Source organism: Rhinopithecus bieti, unplaced genomic scaffold, assembly GCF_001698545.2.
Source record: "Rhinopithecus bieti isolate Rb0 unplaced genomic scaffold, ASM169854v2 scaffold_2723, whole genome shotgun sequence".
Classification (NCBI taxonomy): Eukaryota; Metazoa; Chordata; class Mammalia; order Primates; family Cercopithecidae; genus Rhinopithecus; species Rhinopithecus bieti.
In genome coordinates, this window is record NW_016804119.1 from 3,595,614 (window position 1) to 3,606,916 (window position 11,303).

At 46.8% G+C, this 11,303-nt stretch overlaps 1 protein-coding gene across 1 annotated transcript; it reads left to right on the plus strand.

Annotated features, from left to right (window-relative positions):
• Positions 1 to 1,268: 1,268 nt before the first annotated feature.
• On the plus strand, positions 1,269 to 8,000 carry FPR1 (formyl peptide receptor 1). Its single transcript, XM_017865116.1, has 2 exons — positions 1,269 to 1,358; positions 6,768 to 8,000. The coding sequence occupies exon 2, from the start codon at positions 6,779 to 6,781 to the stop codon at positions 7,835 to 7,837; it is 1,059 nt and encodes a 352-aa protein (XP_017720605.1). The 5' UTR covers positions 1,269 to 1,358; positions 6,768 to 6,778; the 3' UTR covers positions 7,838 to 8,000.
• The last annotated feature ends 3,303 nt before the right edge of the window (positions 8,001 to 11,303 follow it).

Below are 11,303 nucleotides of genomic sequence, written 5' to 3' on the forward strand. Positions count from 1 at the left end.
GAGGCAGAGATCTTAAAGGGTAAGAAGTTGCCAGAGATCAAGGTGAACTTGTTGAATAGTTGCCTGTGCTGCAGTAGTGTGCTAGAGAGGAGGGGTAGTTTAGGGAGCGATTTCCAGGCTTGGTAGACTGTGCTTGGAGACCAAATGGCTCTGGAGAATGAGGAAGCATGAAGGGTCTTTATGAAGCCCACCCCACATTCATAATTCATGATTGCTGTATAACCACCCAAATCATAGCATGTAAAACAACCATTTCATCATGTTCATGGATTATGTGGGTTGGAAATTAGGATAAGGCACAGAGGAGATGCTTGTCTCTGCCACCCAAAACTCAAAAGTTTGGGGGTGACTAGAAGACTGGGTACTGAAGTCATCTGGAGCTCCTTCATTCACATGTCAGACGCCTGAGTTGGAATGACTCAAATGCTGAACTAGGCTGGGATTGCCCCAAGTGCCTGCAGGCAGCTTCTCCAGCATGGTGGTCTCAGGGGAATCAGAGTCCCTACACAATGGCTGTCTTCCTCCAGAACACGTGTCCCAGGAGAACTGGAAGATGCTTCCTAGCCTTTCTTGACCTAGCCTTGAAAGCTATGTGGAGTCATTTCTACCACATTCTTCAGTCAAAGGAGTCCCAACCCTACCCAGGTTCCAGGGCAGAGGGGATAGAATATGCCTGCCTTCCTCTTAGTGGAGGGAGTGTCCAAGAATATTGTGGCCATTTTCTTCAGAACCGTTGCACCAAGGTAACTGTGTGGATTTGGGGGCTGTCACTGAGATGAAAATCAATGAAAAGAGCTTCCACGAGATCAGAGAATTATGGGGTTAATCTTGATGGTGTGCATGGGTGTGGACACGCTGTCCTGCCAACTGTCTCAACTTCCCTGCCTCCCTTACCTCTGTCTGTGTTTCCGGTCTCCATCCCTCACGATTTCTTCTCTGCCTTTCATTGCTTCCCTCTGATTCCTCTCACCACAGTACTTGCTCCTTTCTTTACCTTGACCCTTGGAGGGAGCAGGGGCCTGGACACCTGGATTTCTTGGCCCTTGATGTTGAGAGCATTGAACCTCTGCATCCCACAGGGACTGAGTTTGAGAAATACAGTCAGGTACATGAGTTTCTAAACAGACTCAGCCCACTGTCCTAATGCCATTAAAACAGACAGTATATTGACGTACTCTTGGGGTCATCAGAAGTTCTGATTTCCTATTTCCTCTTACCCAGCTGATTTCAGTTCCTTTACCCCTCCTCCTGTTCCTTGGTGTATGTTTTGCTGAGATCATTAGAGCCTGAGTTACTCTCCCCAGAAGACCCAGACCTAGAACTACCCAGAGCAAAACCACAGCTGGTGGACAGTCCGGGTAAGAAACAAATTCTGGGGGACTGGATTGCTTGGCATAGACACACTTAATACACTGGTGAACACAATAGACTCTTTGGTTGAAGAAGGATGTGGAGTTGAAGAATAATTTTTTTAAAGAGGTTCTAGACAGGCCAGGCATGGTGACTCATGCCTGTAATTCCAGCACTTTGGGAGGCCAAGACAGGTGGACAACTTGAGGTCAGGGGTTCAAGACCAGCCTGGCCAACATGTTGAAACCTTACCTCTATTAAAAATACAAAAATTAGCACAGTGTGGTGGTGGGCGTCTGTAATTCAAGCTACTTGGGAGGCTGAGGCAGGAGAATTGCTTGAATATGGGAGGCGGAGGTTGCAGTGAGCTCAGATTGCCCCACTGCACTCCAGCCTGGGTGACAGAGTGAGACTCCATCTCCAATAAATAAATAAACAAATAGGCTTTAGACTTTATTGGGGTCCTGATGGGAATAATGGAATATAGAGACAGTATGATGTTGCGGGGAGACAGGGGATAAGCAAAGGAGGGAAGTGTTTGGATGAACGGAGGCAAGATGGCGCACTTCCGGGTTCTTCATCCCCCCAACTTTTCCCACGCGCGCGAAAATCCAGCCGGCGACCCAGGAAGGTGCAGACCAACTAGGCATGCGCCAGGTGATGTCAATTTGAAGAGACCAAGATTTACCTGGTCGCACCTGTGGAACGCCCCTGGACATGCCTGTGCCCCGCCTATCGCCCTCCCACTCCTAGAAAAGCCGCTCCGGAGGATCGCCACGCGCGGACTTCCCAGCTTCCCCACTACGGTCGGTTCCCCACTGCGGTCGGAACTGTTGGAACTCCGTCCGAGAGCTGTACGGGTGACTCTGGGGGCCCCTTTTGTCGGGGGCCAACAGACCTCTCCCTACCCACCTTCTTCCCTTGAAGCTAGGTGACCAAAATAAACTTGCAGTTTTGCTCCTACCCTTGCCTAGTCGCTGGTTCTTTTGTACCCGCTCTGGTGGTCTTAGAAAAACAAAACAGGAAGTTCTTGAGTAAACGCGGGGATGAGTTTTGCGGGACCAGTAGAGGGTCGTTCTTGGATGGGAACAGTTGTTTTCTGGTCACTGAGGTGAAGGCAGAGAACAGTGATGCAGGAGCCGGCAGGAGGAGAATCTGGTGGAGGAAGAGGCAAGAGCATCAGCTTGAGGGTATGAGTCGGGGTGGGAAAGGATGTTTGGTTTGAAGCTTTCAGGAGAAAGCAAAAGAGCCCTAATGATTATGATGGGCCGTGGGGAAATGAGTGTGATACAGAAGCAGTCACCTTTCAGATCAGTGATGAGTCTCCACATGAAGACACTGGTTCTGCATGGTGCGTGGGACCCAGCGACAGAATACAGCCCTGCCCTCTCATGAATTTGCACACATTGGCTGGTCATTTCTCATCAAGCTCCTAGTTTCCTCTTCTGTCACACAGTGATGGTGATGTGTAATCAATGCTGTGCTTGTTGAGATCAGAGGCAAGAAAGTTGAGGATGTGGTACAATGATTGCCAAGTATAAAGTGCTTCATCGACGGCGGCCGCCATGGTCTGTGTTCATTGCAAATCACAGGATTTCTCCCTTGAACCATAATTGGACAAAATTGCACAGGTTTTCCTCTCTGGTATGTTCCGGCTCATTATTGCAGAATCTTCCTCATTGATTGCAACAATCTTCTGAACTGGTTGCCTTAGAGATTCTTAAAGACAAACAGTCCTCAGGGTATTTTGGTGGTTGGATGGGTGGTAGGGGAGGGAGACATCTCTGAGTTATTTCTGAGATTGTAGAGTATCAAAGTTCATTAGAAATGTGAGCCAAATACGTAATTTCAAAGTGTCAAGTAGGCGGTTTAAAAAGATGGAGAGAAACAAGTGACCTTAATTAAAAAATATCTAACATAAACTTACATAGCCAAATTATTATCATTTTAACATGTAGTCAATATAAAAACTATTCATGAGATGGTCACAATATTTTTTTCATACTAAGTCTTTGAAATCTGATGGGTATGTTATTCCTGCAGCCCATCTCCAATTGGACTAGCCACATTTCACGTGCTTAAAAACCACCTGTGGTGAGTGACTAGAGTATTAGACAGCTCTTCTGTGCCGGTAGCATGGCAGGACAGAGGCAGAAAGAGACTTTTGCTGGAATTTGACAGCCTGGGCTGTTGGGTGACTTTAAGGAATTAACTGAAATGCTCTAAGTCTCACTTTCCTCATCTGCAAAATGGGTCCATAAAGAAAGTCATCCTTATAGTAACACTTTTGAGGAAGGCTGTCGCAAGCATTAGAAGAGAAGATCAGGCCAGGCACAGTGGCTCACACCTGTAATCCTAGCACTTTGGGAGGCTGAGGCAGGTGGACTGCCTGAGTTCAGGAGTTCAAGACCAGCCTGGGCAACATGATGAAACCCCATGTCTACTAAAATACAGTTAAAAAAAAATTAACCAAGCATGGTGGCATGCACCTGTAATCCCAGCTACTCAGGAGGCTGAGACAGGAGAATCGCTTGAACCTGGGAGGCAGAGGTTGCAGTGAGATGAGATCATGCCACTGACTCCAGCCTGGGTGAGAGAGAGAGACTCCATCTAAAAAAAAAAAAAAAAAAAAAAGAGAAGACCAGCTCTTGGCAAGAACCTGACATGCACTTTGCATACCTGATCTAATGAAATGTCATACCCAATACATATTTGGACTATCATTTCTATCACGGTCTTCTGCATCCCCAAGAGTGCCGAGCCCATCCAACGGATGGAGTAGCACCTCCCATCCATCTGGCCAAGGTAATCGCAGAGACAAGAGTGGAAACGGAGTCTGTTGTTCTGACTTCTTGTAGCACAGAATCCATTGGATATAATACTTGATTATCCATCGTTTATTATCATTCACGGATCCATTTGGCCTATCCTGGAAAACTAACCAAATACTATGCCTTGCCTCCCACGATGAGAGAGGAAAGGGAGATTTCATGACCTTAAAGAGAGAGAGGGAGCAGAATTTGGAGTGGAGAAATTGCATATCTTTTTTTGAAATGGAGTCTCGCTGTGTCACCCAGGCTAGAGTTCAATGGCGCAATCTCTGCTCACTGCAACCTCCACCTCCCAGGTTCAAGCAATTCTCCTGCCTCAGCCTCCGGAGTAGCTGGGACTACAAGCGCCCGCCGCCATGCCTGGCTAATTTTTGTATTTTTAGTAGAGATGGGGCTTCACCATGTTGGCCAGGCTGGTCTCGAACTGCTGACCTCGTGATCTGCCCGCCTCGGACTCCCAAAGTATTGGGATTACAGGAGTGAGCCACTGGGCCCGGCCAAGAAGTTGCATATCTTATAGTTCTTATGCAGAGTCACGGGTGAGAGAAAGCCTTAGTCCACGTTTGCGTGACACTAGGTCACTGTAGCTGTCACCCACTGATTTTCTGATATCATGCACTGTTATTTTTTCTTTATTAAATTGATGGTAAAATACACATAACAAAAAGTTAACCATTTTAGACTGGGCACAGTGGCTCACGCCTATAATCTCAGCACTTTGGCACGCCGAGGCGGGCAGATCACCTGAGGTCAAGGAGTTTGAGACCAGGCTGACCAACATGGTGAAACCCCATCTCTACAAAAACATAAAAATTAACCAGGCATGGTGGCAAGTGCCTGTAATTCCAGCTACTCAGGAGGCTGAGGCAGGAGAATCACTTAAACACGGGAGGCAGAGGTTGCAGTGAGCCAAGATTGCACGACTGCACTCCAGCCTAGGTGACAGAACGAGACCGCATCTCAAACAACAACAAAAAGTTAATCATTTAAATGTACAATTCAATGGCATTAAGTACATTTACAGTGTGTTGCAACCATAACCATTATCTAGCTCCAGAACTTTTTTATCACACCAAACCAAAACTGCATAAGCATTAAGCAATAATTCCCCACTTCCTACTTTCCCTAGTCCCTGGAAATCACTAATCTGCATTCGGTCTCTGTGAGTTTGGCTACTCTGGATATTTCATGCAAGTGGATTCATACAATATGTGACTTGTGGTGTTTTCTTTCCTTCTCTCCTTCCTTCCTTCTTTCCTTCCTTTCTTTTTTCTTTCATTTTAGAGACAGGGTCTCGCTTTGTTGCCCAGGCTGGAGTGCAGTGGCTCAATCATAGCATACTGTTAACCTTGAATTCCTGAGCTCAAGTGAGCCTCCCATCTCACCCTCTTGAGTAGCTAGGACTACAGGTGTGTGCCACTATATCCAGCTAATTTAATTTAATTTAATTTAATTTAATTTTTTTTTGGTAGAGATGAGGATCTTGCTATGTGGCTCAGATTGATCATGAACTCCTGAGCTCGAACAATCCTCCTACCTCAGCTTCCCAAAGCTCTGGGATGACAGGCGTGAGCCACCACATCCAGCCCTCTTTTGTTTAGTGTCATGTTTTCAAGGTTCATCCACATTGTAGCGTATATCAGTGCTGCATTCTTTCTTATGGCTGAATAATATTCCATTGGATGGATAAACCACATTTTGTTTATCCATTCATCTACTGATGGACATCTGGGTTGTTTCTACCTTTTGGCTACAGTGAGGAGTGTCTCTATGAACATTTTTGTTTGAATACATGTTTTCTCTATACATCTTTGGCCCCATATTCTCCTCTTGGAGGTCAAGGATCCTATTTCCTTAGCCATTTAATCTCCCTGGTAGGGGCTCGCATGTTAGCAATTATGAGGATGTCTCATAAGATGCAATCTTGGCCACACACGGTGGCTCAGGTCTATAATCCCGGCACTTTAGGAGGCTGTGGCAGGTGGATCACCTGAGGTCGGCAGTTCAAGACCAGCCTGGCCAACATGGCAAAACCCCACTTCTACTAAATATACAAAAATTAGCCGGGTGTGGGGTGGTGCACACCTGTAGTCCCAGCTACTCGGGACACTGAGGCAGGAGAATCGCTTGAACCCAGGAGGCAGAGGTTGCAGTGACAGATCATGCCACTGCACTCCAGCCTGGGTGACAGAGTAATAGTCCGTCACCAAAAAAAAAAAAAAAAGAAAAAGAAAGAGAAAGAAAGAGAGAGAGAAAGCAAGAAAGGAAGGAAGGAGGGAAGGAAGGAAGGAAGGAAGGAAGGAAGGAAGAAAGAAAGAAAGAAAGAAAGAAAGAAAGAAAGAAAGAAAGAAAGAAAGAAAGAAAGAAAAAGATGTAATCTTGCCTAACAGGTACAATAAAAGATTGCCAATGTATAGATGTGGACATGTGTAAGGGACAGTGGTGAGGATGTTCCAGCTGTTGTGGGAGCTCTAGGGGAAGGTGAGAAAGCTATCAGTGGGAAAACTGGCAGGGGCAGAAATGAGGGGGTGGGGAAATGGTGAGGAGGTTCATAACTGAGGAATGACCATGACTGCACTATTTCAGGAGTGGACAAAATGGAGACAAATTCCTCTCACCCCATGAACATCTCTGGAGGGCCACCTGCTGTACCTGCTGGCTATCTCTTCCTGGATATCTTCACTTATCTGGTATTTGCAGTCACCTTTGTCCTCGGGGTCCTGGGCAACGGACTTGTGATCTGGGTGGCTGGATTCCGGATGACACACACAGTCACCACCATCAGTTACCTGAACCTGGCTGTGGCTGACTTCTGTTTCACCTCCACTTTGCCATTCTTAGTGATCAGGAAGGTCATGAGAGGACATTGGCCTTTCGGTTGGTTCCTGTGCAAATTCATCTTTAGCATAGTGGATATCAACTTGTTTGGAAGTGTCTTCCTGATCGCCCTCATTGCTCTGGACCGCTGTATTTGTGTCCTGCATCCAGTCTGGACCCAGAACCACCGCACCGTGAGCCTGGCCAAGAAGGTGATCATCGGACCCTGGGTGATGGCTCTGCTCCTCACATTGCCAGTTATCATTCGTGTGACTACAGTACCTAGTACACTCAGGCCAGGGACAGTAGACTGCACTTTTGACTTTTCACCCTGGACCGAAGACCCTGTAGAGAAGATGAAGGTGGCCATTGCCATGTTGACGGTGAGAGGCATCATCCGGTTCATCATTGGCTTCAGCGCGCCCATGACCATCGTCGTCGTCAGTTATGGGCTTATTGCCACCAAGATCCACAAGCAAGGCTTAATTAAGTCCAGTCGTCCCTTGCGGGTCCTCTCCTTTGTCGTAGCTGCCTTTTTTCTCTGCTGGTTCCCATATCAGGTGGTGGCCTTCATAGCCACAGTCAGACTCCATAACACATCACAAGGCCTGTCCAAAGAACTTAGAATTGCAGTGGATGTGACAAGTGCCCTGGCCTTCTTCAACAGCTGCCTCAACCCGATGCTCTATGTCTTCATGGGCCAGGACTTCCGGGAGAGGCTGATCCACTCCCTGCCCGCCAGTCTGGAGAGGGCCCTAACCGAGGACTCAGCCCAAACCAGTGACCCAGCTACCAATTCTACTTTACCTTCTGCAGAGGTGGAGTTACAGGTGAAGTGACGAGGGAGCTGGGGGACACTTTCGAGCTCCCAGCTCCAGCTTTGTCTCACCTTGGGTTAGGCTGAGCCACAGGCATTTCCTGCTTATTTTAGGGTTACCCACTCATCAGAAAAAAAAGCCTTTATGTCCCCTGATTTCGGGAGAATAAACAGATATGAGTTTATTATTGACTTCTTTTTTGATTTTGGACCTCAGCCTCGGGTGGTCAGGATGGGAAATGGTAGGAAGAAGCTGTCATCTGCATCCTAGTTTGCCTGAAACGAACCCGAATATACCCATTATGATTAGTCCTGAATTATGAGTAGTGAATGATACCCTCATTCTGGCATAATGATGAGAAGTGTCCACTTCCATTCTGAAAAGTGCCCTGCTATGAAAAATAAATCATGTAGTCATCCTAGGTAAATGAAGGAGAAGGGAGAAGTGTGAAACAGTATGGCTCAAATCAGGCAAGACACACAAGAAAAGACTTTATATATACCAAGTCCGGTGGCTCACGCCTGTCATCCCAGCACTTTGGGAGGCCGAGGCAGGCAGATCACCAGAGGTCAGGAGTTTGAGAACAGCCTGGCCAACATGGTGAAACCCTGTCTCTACTAAAAATACAAAAATTAGCTGGGTGTAGTGGCAGGCTCCTGTAATCCCAGCTATTCAGGAGACTGAGGCAGGAAAATCACCTGAACCCGGAAGGCAGAGGCTGTAGTGAGCCAAGAAAACACCACTGCACTCCAGCCTGGGTGACAGAGTGAGACTCTGGCTCAAAAAAAAAAAAAAAAAAAAAAAAAAAAGATACTTTATATAAAGTCCTCAGCCTTTATTGGTCAACAACTCAGTAAAAATATAAAGTTATGGAGATGTCAGCTGAAGACCCCTCATCCCCTTGAGGTCTACCTGATTGCCCAATCTTTTACATCATAAATTTTGGGAAACAGATTGTCCTCCCCACAAGGGAGGGCCCCCAGAGCCTGTGTTTTTACTTGTGGCTCTAAGTCTTGCTTCAACTGAGTTAGTCCAATTCACACAATGTCTAGTGGTTGCTGCCCTGAATGAAATTAACCCAGAGAGGAACTCAGACATTTCCCTCAATTTCCTGAAAAGCTACCTGTACAAGGTATTTAAATATGAAACACACTTTACAGAAAGAAGCCTGGCAATGTGAGAGTAGGCAACTGGCCAGCAACAGACAAACATGAAAGCTTTCCGCTGAACTTAAGACATCCTTTTAAAAGTCCACCCTCATCACGAGGTCAGGAGATCGAGACCATCCTGGCTAACATGGTGAAACCCCGTCTCTACTAAAAATACAAAAAACTAGCCGGGCGAGGTGGTGGCGCCTGTAGTCCCAGCTACTTGGGAGGCTGAGGCAGGAGAATGGCGTGAACCCGGGAGGCGGAGCTTGCAGTGAGCTGAGATCTGGCCACTGCACTCCAGCCTGGGTGACAGAGCGAGACTCCGTCTCAAAATAAAATAAAATAAAATAAAAAACTAAAAAAAATAAAAGTCCACCCTCCCTCCTATCTCCTCACCTTCAGATTTCTGCTTTTTTTTTTTTTTTTTAAATGCAGAGAAATTTAGCCATCCTACCCTTGACTCTGACTCTATCCCTCAGGTCTCCTTTCCCAACTCAAGTCATTTATCAATAATAGCATCCTCCTTAAGAAGATTTCTGGTGCCAGATCTTTTTTTTTTTTTGAGACAGAGTCTCACTCTGTCACCCAGGCTGGAGTGCAGTGGCATGATCTCAGCTCACTGCAACCTCTGCCTCCCGGGTTCAAGCGATTCTCCTGCCTCAGCCTCCAGGGTAGCTGGAACTACAGGCACACAGCACCACGCCCAGCTAAATTTTTTGTATTTTTAGTAGAGATGGGGTTTTGCCATATTGGCCAGGCTGGTTTTGAACTCCTGACCTTGTGATCCGCCCACCTCGGCCTCCCAAAGTGCTGGGACTACAGGTGTGAGCCACAGCACCCCATCAAGAAGATTTCTGTTGCCAGCTCTTGAAGCAATCATTTAATTACCATTACAGACATCATCATTTTATTTTATTTTATTTTATTTTATTTTGAGACAGAGTTTCACTCTTGTTGCCCAGGTTAGAGTGCAATGGCGTGATCTCGGCTCCCTGCAACCTCTACCTACAGGGTTCAAGCGATTCACCTGCCTCAGCCTCCAGAGTAGCTGAGATTACAGGCATGCATCACACCTGACTCATTTTGTACTTTTAGTAGACACAGAGTTTCTCCATGTTGGTCAGGGTGGTCTCAAACTCCCTACCTCAGATGATCTGCCCGCCTCAGCCTCCCAGAGTGTTGGGATTACAGGCATGAGCCACCGTGCCCAGCCATCATTTTATTATAAACAAGAAACAGAAGAGAAAAGGAGAGAGAATGAATGGAAAGAAGAGAGATGAAGGAGTGGCCTGCAGCATCCAAAGTTAACCTACAGCAGAACCTGTCTTTGGGTGAGGAGCTGGGTGATGAGGGCTGATTTCATTCCAGTGCGAGGGGAGATTCCTGAGTTTTGATGACATGATGTGGTCCTTGGGAATCTAGCTCATCGCTGGACTCCCATGATGGTTTTTTCTGCACACCCCCCATGAAGCTCAGCAAGCCTTACTCATCAGCATCCAATGCATTTATTTAATCTATGCCACTGACCCCAGAGCTTCTGGAGGGCATTGTGTTATCCTTGCCTTCCCCCTGCATACAAAAGGCTTCAATAAAGGATGGTTTAACTAAACTTTTTGCTTCTGTACCTCTTTTATAATTAACCAGGATACTTGCAAATCCAGGAACCCCTTAGGTCACCAACTCCAGGAAGTCAGCGAGTTCTTCCTATGTTGACACATGGAGAAATTGAGTCCCAGAAGGAGGGTGCAGTAAAATAGGACCCTGCTACAAAGTTAGAGGGCACCGCCTTCGTATGAGACCACCCTCGCTTCTGACACCAACTGCAAATTTGCAGAATCTCCAGAACACCCTCCGGCTGGATCATTTGCTAGAAAGAGTCCCAGAGAGAGAACGGAGCAGAGGATTTGAAGAGAGAAGAAGTGAGAGATTATGAAGCCCCAGATTGCAAGGGTGGGGGGGAGAGAAGCTACCAGATAATGTTCTGGTTCCTCTAAGGTCTAGACACACTGTCTGCAGTTGGCTTCCTTTAAATTCCCTTGTGTTCTTCCAGCAAGCAGGTTTAACTGAAGCCAGTTTGACTGAGTTTCTACAACTCACAACTCAACCATCCATTCCTAAGCTACCTATAATAATCATCAGGATGAATCAACCACAGGGTGGTTCCTGTGACTGAGGCTGAGCAAGAGAATGGGGAGAGACATGGCTTGCGGGGGATGGGTATGACCCTTCAGGTCACTTACTGGGGGAGCTCCTGGTCTTGCATGAACCAGCAAACAGAGAAGAGGCAATGGCCTATGATGTGGTCAAAGAACAAGAATAAATGATAGCCCCTGTTG